The 12822-nt window shown below is 43.1% G+C and overlaps 1 protein-coding gene across 3 annotated transcripts in view; it reads right to left on the reverse strand.

The window, feature by feature from the left end:
* Positions 1 to 2713: 2713 nt before the first annotated feature.
* ADGRG2 (adhesion G protein-coupled receptor G2) overlaps positions 2714 to 12822 on the reverse strand; it is a 76464-nt gene continuing 66355 nt past the window's right edge. For all 3 annotated transcript variants that reach the window (XM_057538900.1, XM_057538899.1, XM_057538898.1), the window contains 3 exons: positions 9262 to 9363; positions 8113 to 8265; positions 2714 to 4473 (listed from right to left, as the gene is read on the reverse strand). In XM_057538900.1, the coding sequence (XP_057394883.1) occupies positions 4289 to 4473; positions 8113 to 8265; positions 9262 to 9363 (440 nt within the window). In that variant the 3' untranslated portion in view covers positions 2714 to 4288. The remainder of the gene's footprint in view (positions 4474 to 8112; positions 8266 to 9261; positions 9364 to 12822) is intronic.

The following is a 12822-nucleotide window of genomic DNA, read 5'->3' on the forward strand; positions in this document are numbered from 1 at the left end:
TTTGCAGCCACGGGGGAAAATAACTGATGACCTTTACATATTACCTGACATTTCCATCCAGGATAGAAACATTTTCAGTCTCTTGATCTCATTCTTTGTAAATTCTGCTACACACATATACCCCTTTTGGTGTACAGCCAGCCTACATTCTTAGGCTTTGGTCTATGCTTTAATGTATATTATCATATAAGCTGTATTTTTCAATAAGCTTGAAATTCAGGGATAAAACCAAAAAGAAGGAAGGCTATTACTTTTTAGCTTTTAAATCTCCAAGCAAATTTCAGTGATTCTTTTTGGACTACAAGCTGTGCTATATAAAAATCAGACTCATATCTTAGAATTCTATGTCCCTGAGATATAAAACCTCCATATCTTGGTCGCTATATCCATGAAGCTGCTCTCTGGTTATGTCCCAATAGAAACCCATCTCCGAGTCATTTCTCAAATATTTGTTAAGAATCAGATATGGAATGTGATGGGGTATGCTGTTGTTTCTGAAGCTGATTCATGATCTTTATAAAGATGAAAGCCTGAAACCAGACCCTGAGGTAGCACCATGTATAACTTCTCTGACCCCAACCAGAGGGTCTGCCCCTTGTCCTGCCATGGGGGGCTTCTGCCAAGGAAGTTCCCAGGGAGCCACATGTCAGCATCCAAGGTGGAAACCAACAAATGTTTCTCTTGGAGGGTTCAGGTCTTTGACTCTAAAGAAAAGCACTCCATCTTTGACACAGAAGAGAGGGTCCGTTCTGAATCAATTTGCTGAAAATAGCCAATTTGCCAAATTATTTCTCTGACAATTTAATTTTAGTTGACTGGAGATCATTTTGGTTTTTATCACAATATTTTAAAGAATGCTGAATGTATCTCTGCTCCAGCTTCCTGCAGCTAGTTTGAGACTGAGAGGTAAAGAGAGAAACACCAGGGAGCATAAGATTTCTTCACAGCGAGGTATATATCTATAAATATTTTATTTTATTTTTATTTATTTATTTATTTTGGACTGCATTGGGTCTTCGTCACTGCGCGCAGGCTTTCTCTAGTTGTGGTGAGTGGGGGCTACTCTTCATTGCGGTGCGCGGACTTCTCATTGTGGTGGCTTCTCTTGTTGCAGAACACGGGCTCTAGGCGCTTGGGCTTCAGTAGTTGTGGCTCGCGGGCTCTGGAGTGTAGGCTCGGTAGTTGTGGCGCATGGGCTTAGTTGCTCCGTGGCATGTGGGATCTTCCCGGACCAGGGCTCGAACCCATGTCCCCTGCATTGGCAGGCAGATTCTCAACCACTGCGCCACCAGGGAAGTCCTATAAATATATTTAAAAGAACACATTCTGGAAGAATGTATTCAATTTTTGTCCACCCCAACTTTTTGATGCTGTACCTAGAGACTGAGGCGAAAAGAAAAAAGGATATACTGCTAAGAATTCTTCCCGTTCGAGATGATGTTCTTATGTCCACTCAGTCTTGTCTTTCTCCTGTCCGTCCTTCAGACTCCAACCGCAGTAGCTAGGAGCTGAAGCAGAGACAAACTCAATAGTCCTTAAAATGCTCTTATGGAGACAAAGTGACAACGCGCTAGTCCATTTGATAAATTGCTTGTTCAGGAAATTAGCTCTTTGTGGAAATGACCTTCAACAAACTAACCTGCCTCCTAGGTGACCTCGTTAGACACAATCCAGTATCTCCAATGAAGACATTTCACCCTTTTTACTGAGAACAATCATGATGCTGTTCATTGAAGTTAACAGAGTTACTTTGTGGGATTAATGAATGCAGTGTTTTGGGGAAAAAACAAAACAAAACAAATTCTCGAATGTTCTGTGAAAATACTCCTTCAAATACTGGCCACTGTTGTGATACTCCTTGCCTCCTCATATTGCCACCACCTTTGTCTCCTTCAGTAGGGTCTCAGATTGTGGGACCAATTTGAAAGCCAAAGGAGGATGCTTCTCAGGGACATTCTCTCTGTCCTGCCCCTTATCTGTCTGAAGTAAAAATACAGACGAGAATTTGGCTTAAGGACTGTAGCCAGACACAAAACACAGTAGGAAAAATAAGGGGTGGGAGGCAGGACCTAAAGGTTGTCAGACATTGTGTATCCTTTTGTGTACACTTTGTTTACATAATCTGCTTTGGGAGATTTGAGACATTGTGTATCCTTTTGTGTACACTTTGTTTACATAATCTGCTTTGGGAGATTTGGTTTCTGATATCTCACCCCCAAATCTAGAGTATCTCACCACCTCTCTCATCAAATTAGTACTCAACATCTTTGAGGCAACTGAGCATCGTGGAAGGAGAGATTGCTCAGAGACCTCTTGTAGAGTTGAGGCCAGCTTTCCCCATTTGTGGCTCCTATATGCTAATCAGCTCCCCAGAAACCCCAATTCCGATCCTCACCTTCTTGAAATCCTACTGTTTGATGCTGAAGAAGCAGACACTTGGAGGGGATCCAAATCTGGGGCTTGTGTGAGCCAATGGCAACGTGCGTTAAAGAGATAATCTTGAAAGAGCAAGAGGAAAATGAAAAAGAGACCTCAGAAAGCAATCTCGGGAGGCAGGACAATCCTTGCTCTGACTTCACGGTCACAGCGTGCCTGCTGTCTGCCAAAGGATGCTACTGTCGAGTTGCCTTCATCAGGGTGGTCCTACCGCTTCCAAGCTCCACCACCAGGAAAAGAGATCACAAATGTTTTCCTTTTGTGAAAGTTCTCAAACTTAAAGGACTTAATTGCGAATTTATTTTGGCAATTTTAACATTTTTGTCAATTTTAACGTATAAATACAAGACAATTAAATAAATCGGAGAAGAAATATTGCAAAGACAAATCAGCACTCACAGAAGTGTATTACATTATTACTGTGGTTAGTCTGGGATACAACATTCACTTGAAATATATGCAAGGGAACCTTAGTGAAAGACCTAACTAAAGGTTTTTGAAATGTTCCTAATAAGGACATACTTGAGGCACTGCTCAAGCAGTTGTAGGTAGGAAGCAAGATAGACTCGCTATGACTAGGAGCAATCAGGGTTTGATACATATGGAAACAATAGCATTGCAGGATAGTTCACTGTTCCCAATAGCTGCTCCCCCTTGTCACTATACACTCATCAAGACAATTCTTTTAAAAAAATAATTATAGCTCTGACTGGGCCAGAGTGTACCAGTCATAGCAATCAACAAAGTACCATGCAGTTGCTTTTTAAAGAACAGCAATACGATTTTTTTTAATGTACATCTCTTTCAAAAAGTAATCCTACTCTACTCCCCTTTTCTGAAAGGCTCTGGGGATTTGAGAAGTGGCAGTGTGTGTATCTCTTCCACATTCACGATTTTTCTACCATATAGTCTAGATTACAGTTCCTTCCCTCTCTGTGACCAAGGTATTAAGCTAAACATCTTGGTGCAGCTTCCATAATCTGATGATTAGGGAAGAGGTCAGGAGATGTGTGTCGGTATTGGATGCTATGTACGGTTGTACAGGTGGTACCCTGAACAACGGTGTCCCCAAGAGGGTGAGTGGGGCTAAAATATGGCCCTCATTCTGTTTGCCAAATCATGAGCCCGTGGGGCTGTGTCTGCCCAGTGGCGGCACCTTTTTCTAACTCACTCCAAGGCACTGTACGAGCTAACTGTGGCACTATCTGCTTACATTTTTCCAGTCTGGCTGGCGTCATTATTTCTTGATTTCAGTGAAGTTCCTGTATTTCACATCCCATATAATCTCCAAAAGGAGCTTTAGAGTTCACTGAATCAGCAAGAATTTTCTGAATTATCACATTAGACACAACAACACAACCGTGATTCTACAAAGAAAGAAATTTACACAGTAGAAAATAAATACCAAAAATGTAGAAGTAAGATTTTTGACATGTGGGTCACTAGAATTTAGCTTATTTACAACAAAGGCATGCACAACGAAACTCACCAACAGGCTGAAGTCAACAGTGGCTTTATATAATGTTATCAAAGATAACTTAGCATCTTTAACTGGGGCTGGAAATGAACTACTTTGATTTTTTAAAAACGAGTCTTATTCTTAGTGTGTTGTTTAAAACCAGTCTTCTTTTAAAATGAAGGATAAAAAACCAAATCACAAATGTCTAAGAACCATGGTATAATGTCTTGGTTTCCTGTTCCAATAGCAACCATTGCCCTCAATTAGCTTATGCTCCTCCAGAAGTTGCTGAGTATAAAATTAGTTGATTTTCATACAACTCACATTGTGTAAAAAGTAAGATTGGACATTTTCACACTGTCAAGCAACATGCTTTGATTTTAGGAAAAGGAATCACATTTGCTCAATAAAGTGTAAGCTTCCCCGCTTTGAAGTCCTTCTTAGAGCGATACGGTTTTTACCATTGCAGGAATCTTCTTTCTCATTAAACATGTGCTGTTTTCCAGTGAAATCATGGAGGCACACATCTCCATTCTGAAGACTGAAAGAAAAACCATTCTTCTCTGTAGAAGCATTCGCTGTATGAGGAAAAACAAAATCAGCGTCATGAAGTATCCACAGAAAGCATTTTCAAAATAAACAAACGTCACTTTATTCTTAAGTATGCACATGTAGAGCATGTCTTTTTTTAAAAAAATAGGTCTGATATATTGTCATATTTTATTTACTTTTCATTCCTTTCCTAAGACCACTCAAAGTAGGCAAAACAAATTGGAGAATGATTCAGAAACCAGCTCTCTATGGTAGCTTTTTTTAAATGAAACGGTCAAAATATGAAGCAAAGCAATGTTTTTGATTTTAAAAGGCCCATTTCCTAACTCTGGTTGAACATCTATTGCCTTCAAGTAGTAGCGTATGTGTAATATAACTTAAGGTAATATTCTGGTCTCTCCCAAAGGTTAACAGAGATCCCTCACAAGGTTCTCGGTTCCCTAAGATTCCTATAAAGTAAAACTTTGTACCAGAGAAACCCAGAGTGACAACAGTCCTGGCAAGAAAAAAAATCATCTCTCATACACTAAACCAGCCCCTCTGACTAAATCAGGATAAGACTGATTCCCAGGAGGAAACAACAGGGTCCAACCTCAGAGTCCAGGCCAGGGAGCAGGTGGGCCTCCCCAACCCCAGGCAGGCCCTGAATTGTGTGTGTGTGTGTGTGTGTGTGTGTGTGTGTGTGTGTGTGTGTGTTGGCGGGGGTGGGGTGGGCACAGCTGCTGAGATCCTCTAGCTCCTTGGCACCATCTTTTTGACCGTTACACCATTTGAAGACAATGTAGAAAGCTGAATAATAAGCCCAATTGTTAGTTCGTGCCATAATTATACTAATAATGATAGTGCTGAGAACTTTATAAGAATTATCTCATTTACTACCCTACGGGATGAGTGCTATTATTATCCCCATTTCACAGACGATGGAACAAAGGTGTCAGAAAGTAAGTGCTTTGCTTAAGGTTACATGGCTCAGAAGCGAAAGAGTCAACATGTGATGTCTCTTCCAAACTGTGAGCTTGGGGCCCTGTGTACTGAGTGAGATGGCTGCTAGCAGCCAGGCGTCCAAGGCATAACTGAAATATGTAGTATTCACCCACACTAGGTGATGGATGCGGCTACCTCAGCTCCATCTCTGCGCACAGAGATGGGCAAGTGACTGTCTGAGGCTGCTGTTCGGATTTAGGCATTTTGGTTTGAGGACATTCTTGTGCAGGAACAACTTGACCTGGTATAATAAACAAACTGTTAAACTTCCAGCTTCTTTATCTGTCATCCATCCCAGATCCTGATGTGCAGACTGAGGAGTCAGGGATGTCTATCTGATGTCCAGGTTATGTGGTATTAAACACGTGGCCATTTTGGTGGCCTAAAATGTACCCCACCCTCACTGTCAGCCATGGAAAATAGCTGTGCGAAATCAGCCACGTCAAACAGTTGTACAAAATGTGCTGCCTCCATTCAATCTGATTCTCCGAAGGATGGCAACATATTGGTAGGCTAGGCAAGTGAGGCTTCATCTCTCAGTTCCTTCTAGAATATGGAAAAATCTGGTTTTAAGAGCCCCAAACACTTCTATCCAAACCAGTAGGCTTGACTGATATGTTGTGATTCTTAGGGATCTTTTTTTTTTTAATTTTATTTATTTATTTATTTATGGCTGTGTTGGGTCCTCGCTTCTGTGCGAGGGCTTTCCCTAGTTGCAGCAAGTGGGGGCCACTGTTCATCACGGTGCGCGGGCCTCTGATTATCGCGGCCTCTCTTGTCGCGGAGCGCAGGCTCAGTAGTTGTGGCTCACGGGCCCAGCTGCTCCGCGGCATGTGGGATCCTCCCAGACCAGGGCTCGAACCCGTGTCCCCTGCATTGGCAGGCAGATTCTCAACCACTGCGCCACCAGGGAAGCCCTCTTAGGGATCTTGATGACTCAGCTCACAGCTCTGATTTCTCTACTTTGAACTCGGTTTCTCCCACTAACTTAGGAATCAGCATTGACTGCCACTGCCTCTACTGTGTTTACCTGCACTGAGTCACTCCCGCTACAGCTACTTGGCAAAGAGCCCAGCTCTCCCTCTGGTATCTACAATAAAGAGCTAAGGCCCCATGGCAACTGTTTCTCATCTGATATGGCAATGGTTCTCAACAACCAGGGGGTGGGGGTGTTTTATTCCCCAGGGAACATTTCACAATACTGGAAGATATTTTTAGTTGTCACAGCTGTGGGGGGTGAGCGGCTGGGTGCTACTGGTACCTGGTGGGTGGAGACCAGGGGTGCTGCTAGACACTCTCAAATGCACAGAACAGGCCCCACGACAGAGAGATATCTAGCCCCAAATGTTAACTGTGCCGAGGTTGAGAAACCTTGATTTAGAGGCCTCCTCTTGTATTTTATTTTATTTATTTAAAAAAAGTTTTTTAAATTAATTAGTTTATTTTTGGCTGCATTGGGTCTTCGTTGCTGCGTGTGGGCTTTCTCTATTGCAGCGAGCGGGGGCTACACTTTGTTGTGGTGTGCGGGCTTCTCATTGCGGTGGCTTCTCTTGTTGTGCAGCACGGGCTCTAGGCGCACGGGCTTCAGTAGTTGTGGCACGCGGGCTCAGTAGTTGTGGCTCGCGGGCTCTAGAGCACAGGCTCAGTAGTTGTGGTGCACGGGCTTAGCTGCTCTGCGGCATGGGGGATCCTCCCGGACCAGGGCTCGAACCCGTGTCCCCGGCATTAGCAGGCGGATTCTTAACCACTGCGCCACCAGGGAAGCCCCTCCTCTTGTATCTTAAAAGTCTATACAAACCAGTAGGACCTCCCATCTTTGGGAAGCTAGAAAATTATCTGGTAAGTATATGAACCTTCTCAGAAATTTATCTGAATTTGTCATGCAAATAACTAATATTCTAAAATGATAAGTAAAGGCAAATTCTCCAGGAAAGGAGAAAGTATACCAGCAGAATTTAAGTTTTTATAAAAATGCAAAAGACATATTAAGAAGCCAAAAAAGAGAGAAACAGATAAGTTTTTATGAGTAATGAACTGCCCAGTCTTATGAAAGAAAAAAAACGTAATGGAAGTTCTAGCTAGAAATGTCAGAATTAATGAGTAAAGGAGGCACAGCAGCAATGATCTGTACGTATACTGCAGACATATATAGTCACCAATACAGGTCACAATTCATCTTTCAGTATTTGATATATTCATGGGGATTTGGGCGCTGTCACAAGGCAGCCACACTGTGGAAAAGAATGAACAAACATGACAAGCAAAAAATAGGAAGGTTTAAAAGTGTTGAAGATGTGTATAATTATAGATATACTAAAAAATTGATATAGTCTTACTGACTATTTTAGGTACTGCTTGCACAGAAATAGCATAGGACTGAAGTCTTTGGGCAATACTTAAGTCAGGATTTGCCACATTAAAACTTTTAGGTCATCATCAATTCCCATCGTGAAAAATTAAATCTTTAAAAAAAATCAACCCGTAAATCTTAAAAAAAAAAACTGCTCTAAAATGAATGAACTTGGATTAATAAACTTTCTCTTTTGTAAGGGAACCACATTTTGATCCACTAGTCATACATGTAATTATACACTTTGCTTAGCAAAAATGCCATTAAAGGACAAAAGTGCTTTAATACAACAAACACTAGCTTGAGAAATACTATATTGAGACATACGTACCGTTTCCGCTCGTGAGTCCTGAGCAATCATTATTCACTAGCAGCGTGGTGGACTGGGTAGAATTACTGTTTGACTGTAAGGAATTTGAAGAGCTCGAGACTCCTTGGTTTACAGTCTGCTTCTTTAAACCATTAGTAGCAGTTTTACTCCAGTCTACAGTAGGGTAAGCATTACAGAAAAACAGGGCAGAATGTTGAAACTCAGATGCAGGAGACAGGTCACAGCCTAACTCGTTCTAAGCAACTGATCTCTCGCTTCCAGATCTTACAGAGAATCCCACATTTCACAGGTTGGTGTGATAAAATGTATTTTCATTTAAGACTGTATACATTCGTCCTTTAAATGACTGCCTGGTTAAAAGTAACCTATGTTCTCTGGGAACTAAAGGCCAAGCTAATTTGATTGTGTCTATAAATATCCACTGAATTAGGTAATATTTCAGAGCCAAGGACTGTCTTCACAAGAACACAAATCGACCTGCTGTGATGACTAATGGCTCTTCAATCCAGGCAAATGATGGAACTCTAGGTACTACCATTTTCCAATCTTGTGCAACCAGATCTTTGCAATACTGCAAAGTCTGTATTCATGGGTAATTTTTATGCAAAAGGAATTTAGATTTTCAAAGAGCACTTCGTTTTTCTTATTTTCTTAAAAATGAGCTATTTGCTCTATAAGCCAGCAGGGCATAGCTGAAAACAACTTCAAAATAACCAAATGTATGCTAAGGCTTATATATAAAGTCTGGCCCAATAACAAATAAATGAAGTCACTGACAACCAGGACCTGTGGAAAAAAGGTTGAGTCAAGACTTAAAAAGTTAGGAAGGTAAATATTAAAAATTTCTTTGGACAAATGGAAAGCATGCACTCAAAAGGAAATGAATTCTAAAAATTTCACTGTTGCTTCGTTCAAGAAGCAGCCAGGCCACTAATTCTATTGCTCACTAAGTTCCCAGATGTGAATAATTGGTTTTTAATTCACTAGGTTTTTTTCCTAATGTTCACAATGGATATTTTGTGTTGAGCAGGCTCCATTCATTGCTTTCCGGATCCGATGTTCCTTTGGCATTAATTGCTTTGGATCTTAACTTATACAATCTTTTCCTCAAGCTTTAAGAGAAGGAGAAAAAGTAAGGTAAATCTTTACCAGAATTTTCAGCCAGTCGTAACTTTCCACAACACAGATACCGCCTCCACTGCTTTCTGACATTCTCTTTTGCTACACAGTAAAAGATGAATATGAAAAATCCTATGGGGAGGGGGGAAAAAACATAACACAATGAATTCCAAACTAAGACTTGAATGTCATGAGCTTACTCTGCACAAAAGATAAAATCTTTGGCAGCGGGCTTCCCTGGTGGCGCAGTGGTTGAGAATCCACCTGCCAATGCAGGGGACACGGGTTCAAGCCCTGGTCTGGGAAGATCCCACATGCCGCGGAGCAACTAGGCCCGTGAGCCACAACTACTGAGCCTGCGCGTCTGGAGCCTGTGCTCCGCAACAAGAGAGACCGCGATAGTGAGAGGCCCGCGCGCCGCGATGAAGAGTGGCCCCTGCTCGCCGCAACTAGAGAAAGCCCTCGCACAGAAACAAAGACCCAACACAGCCAAAAATAAATAAATAAATAAATAAATAATTAAAAAATAAAAAGCTACAGAGGCGTACAGTATTTAAAAAAAAAAAAATCTTTGGCAGCCACAGGCAAAATGAAATTTTGCAGATTGAAAATAAAGCCCAAAGTCCTGGGAAAGTTTGCTATCGAAAGGTACCCTGGGAGGACTCTCTTTGTAAGATTAAAAAAATACTTATAAAAAGAATATCACTTCGGGCTTCCCTGGTGGCGCAGTGGTTGAGAGTCTGCCTGCCGATGCAGGGGACACGGGTTCGAGCCCTGGTCTGGGAGGATCCCGCATGCCGCGGAGCAACTGGGCCCGTGAGCCACAGTTGCTGAGCCTGCGCGTCTGGAGCCTGTGCTCCGCAACAAGAGAGGCCGCGATAGTGAGAGGCCCGCGCACCGCGGTGAGGAGTGGCCCCCGCTTGCCACAACTGGAGAAAGCCCTCACACAGAAACGAAGACCCAACACAGCCATAAATAAATAAATAAATAATTAATTAAAAAAAAAAAATAGAATATCACTTCATATGTCCAAAATTAAACTCATTGTCTCACCTCTCACCTCCTGTCATTGGCCTTCCCTATCTTTGGAAATACGAGCCATCTACCCAGGATGCCAGCTCAGACCTAGGCTCTGCCAACTAAAGAATGTTGCTGGCCATCCAGCTCTACAAGGATTGAGTCATAAGCCACTGCAGTCACTGACCTTCAACACACCCTGAAAGGATTTCAGGATGGAGATCAGGCATGAGGTGCTCTGTGCTCTGGGAAAACTGGTAGAAAAGGCCTTCGGATAGTTAGGTATTTTCAGGAGAAAATTTTATGAACCCAGTTTCTTGCATCTTCCCACACTTAGGAAAGCACCAAAAGCATTAGCTAAGATATCTGTGCCTTGTGACAAGCAGTAACCTTCTGCCGAGATGTGTGCTTGAGTGTACATACCCCTTCTCCAAACTCACACATATGCTGATCTCCCACCTTACCTCTTCAGAGCAGTTCTTCAGAGCTTTCTGAGTGGCTGTCTCCCGGACTATAGTCCCCCAAAGAAAACTGAAACTCACAGCTCTCACATTGTGCTTTTTTTTTTTTCCTTAATATTTATTTATTTGGCTGTACCAGGGCTTAGTTGCGGCATGTGGGATCTAGTTCCCTGACCAGGGATTGAACCCAGGCCCCCTGCATCGGGAGTGCTGAGTCTTAACCACTGGGCCACCAGGGAAGTCCCTGTGCTATTTTAATTTCAGTCCACAGCTCCTACCTCCCCGTCCCTCCATATGCGTAATCGATTTCCAAGTTCTGTCAAATGCCATCTCCTCCTTTGTCTCACATCCCCCGCTCCTCCTCTCCAGTCCACAGCCACATCCCTTCCCTGGGCCTTCCCCTCTTCCTCCGAAGCCTGGGGCACTGCAGCCATAGCCTTGTCTACCTTCCAGCCTCCCTGTGACAGGCTCAAGGAAATTCTCCAGTGGTGTCCTGGCCACAAAGAGAGCAACACTACAGACCTGAAGAGGCCCTCAGGCTCTGCCTCCACCCCCCACTGCATGCAGGTGCAGGGCTCCCCACACAGTCCCCTCACTACCACTCCCCAAGGCTTTGAACGCAAACAAATATTAGCAGAATGAATGGGCGAATTGAGTTCTCCTTCTCCCCAGCCCCCAATCTATCTACTTTAAAACCTTCATGTTAAAATATCAGGTTTGCTTCTAGTAAGGTACACGTGCCCAGCCTAAAGACTGATATCTCGAGTACTGCACACCTTTGTCCACCTGCCACCCTGGGCAGCTACACTTGGTTGCATTAGGGGAGAGATCAAAATGGGGGTACCCAAGGCCCAAATCAGAACCTGTACACACCTCTCCTTTTATCAACCCCAAAGCCCTGTGAATTAGGCTTTAGTTCCCTTTTCTAAATGAAACAATACATTCTTTCTGTCCACTCATATTCTAATGAGAAGTCATTCTAGGGAAATGAAAAAGAGGCAGGTTCAGTTTCCACAGTAAATATGTGAGGGTAGGTACCTTGCTTTCATGTTTACGATTAGTGTGATTTGGGCATATATGTTTTCTCTTTAAAATAAGTGTCTCTTACTTTTAGCATGCCATTGTTGGCAAATAAAACTTTTCTAAGTAGTCCAACACCTGGATATACCAGTTCAGGAACTGTACATTGTAGGTAAAAATGAACAACTGTATGTAACCAGCAAGCACATTAACTGGCTTCCTCGAAATAAAATAAGAACGGGTAGCCAAATTAGGCATTTGAATTCAATCTCAGGTTAATGAACTATATTGCCTTAAAGAACTACAGGAGAATGCTATGGGAGCTAAAAGCCACCAGGAAAAGATGAAAACGAGTGGATGAGAATGCAGTTAAAAGGCATCCCCACAGAGGATTTGGAATAAAAGGAAACCAAGGGACACGAATGATTGTTATTGTAACGTAAACTTATTAGCCTGCTCTGCTTTTAATGCCAAAGTGCGTCCATGAACAATTAATCACAGCTGGGACTTCCCTGGTGGCACAGTGGTTAAGAATCTGCCTGCCAATGCAGGGGACATGGGTTCGATCCCTGGTCTGGGAAGATCCCGCATGCTGTGGAGCAACTAAGCCTGTGCACCACAACTACTGAGCCTGCGCTCTAGAGCCCGCGAGACACAACTACTGAGCCCACGTGCCACAACTACTGAGCCTGCACTCTAGAGCCCGTGCTCCGCAACAAGAGAAGCCACTGCAATGAGAAGCCCGGGCACAGCAACGAAGAGTAGCCCCCGCTCGCCGCAACTAGAGAAAGCCCGCACGCAGCAATGAAGACACAACGCAACCAAAAAAATATATATATATTGAAAAATAATTAATCACAGCTGACAACTCTTTTATAATGCTGATCTAAAAGAACGAGAAATTTGCTTTCCTAAAGAATACAATGAGGGCTTCCCTGGTGGCGCAGTGGTTGGGAGTCTGCCTGCCAATGCAGGGGACACGGGTTCGAGCCCTGGTCTGGGAAGATCCCACATGCCGCGGAGCGACTGGGCCCGTGAGCCACAACTGCTGAGCCTGCGTGTCTGGAGCCTGTGCTCCACAACAAGAGAGGCC

Source organism: Balaenoptera acutorostrata, chromosome X (assembly GCF_949987535.1).
Source record: "Balaenoptera acutorostrata chromosome X, mBalAcu1.1, whole genome shotgun sequence".
Classification (NCBI taxonomy): Eukaryota; Metazoa; Chordata; class Mammalia; order Artiodactyla; family Balaenopteridae; genus Balaenoptera; species Balaenoptera acutorostrata.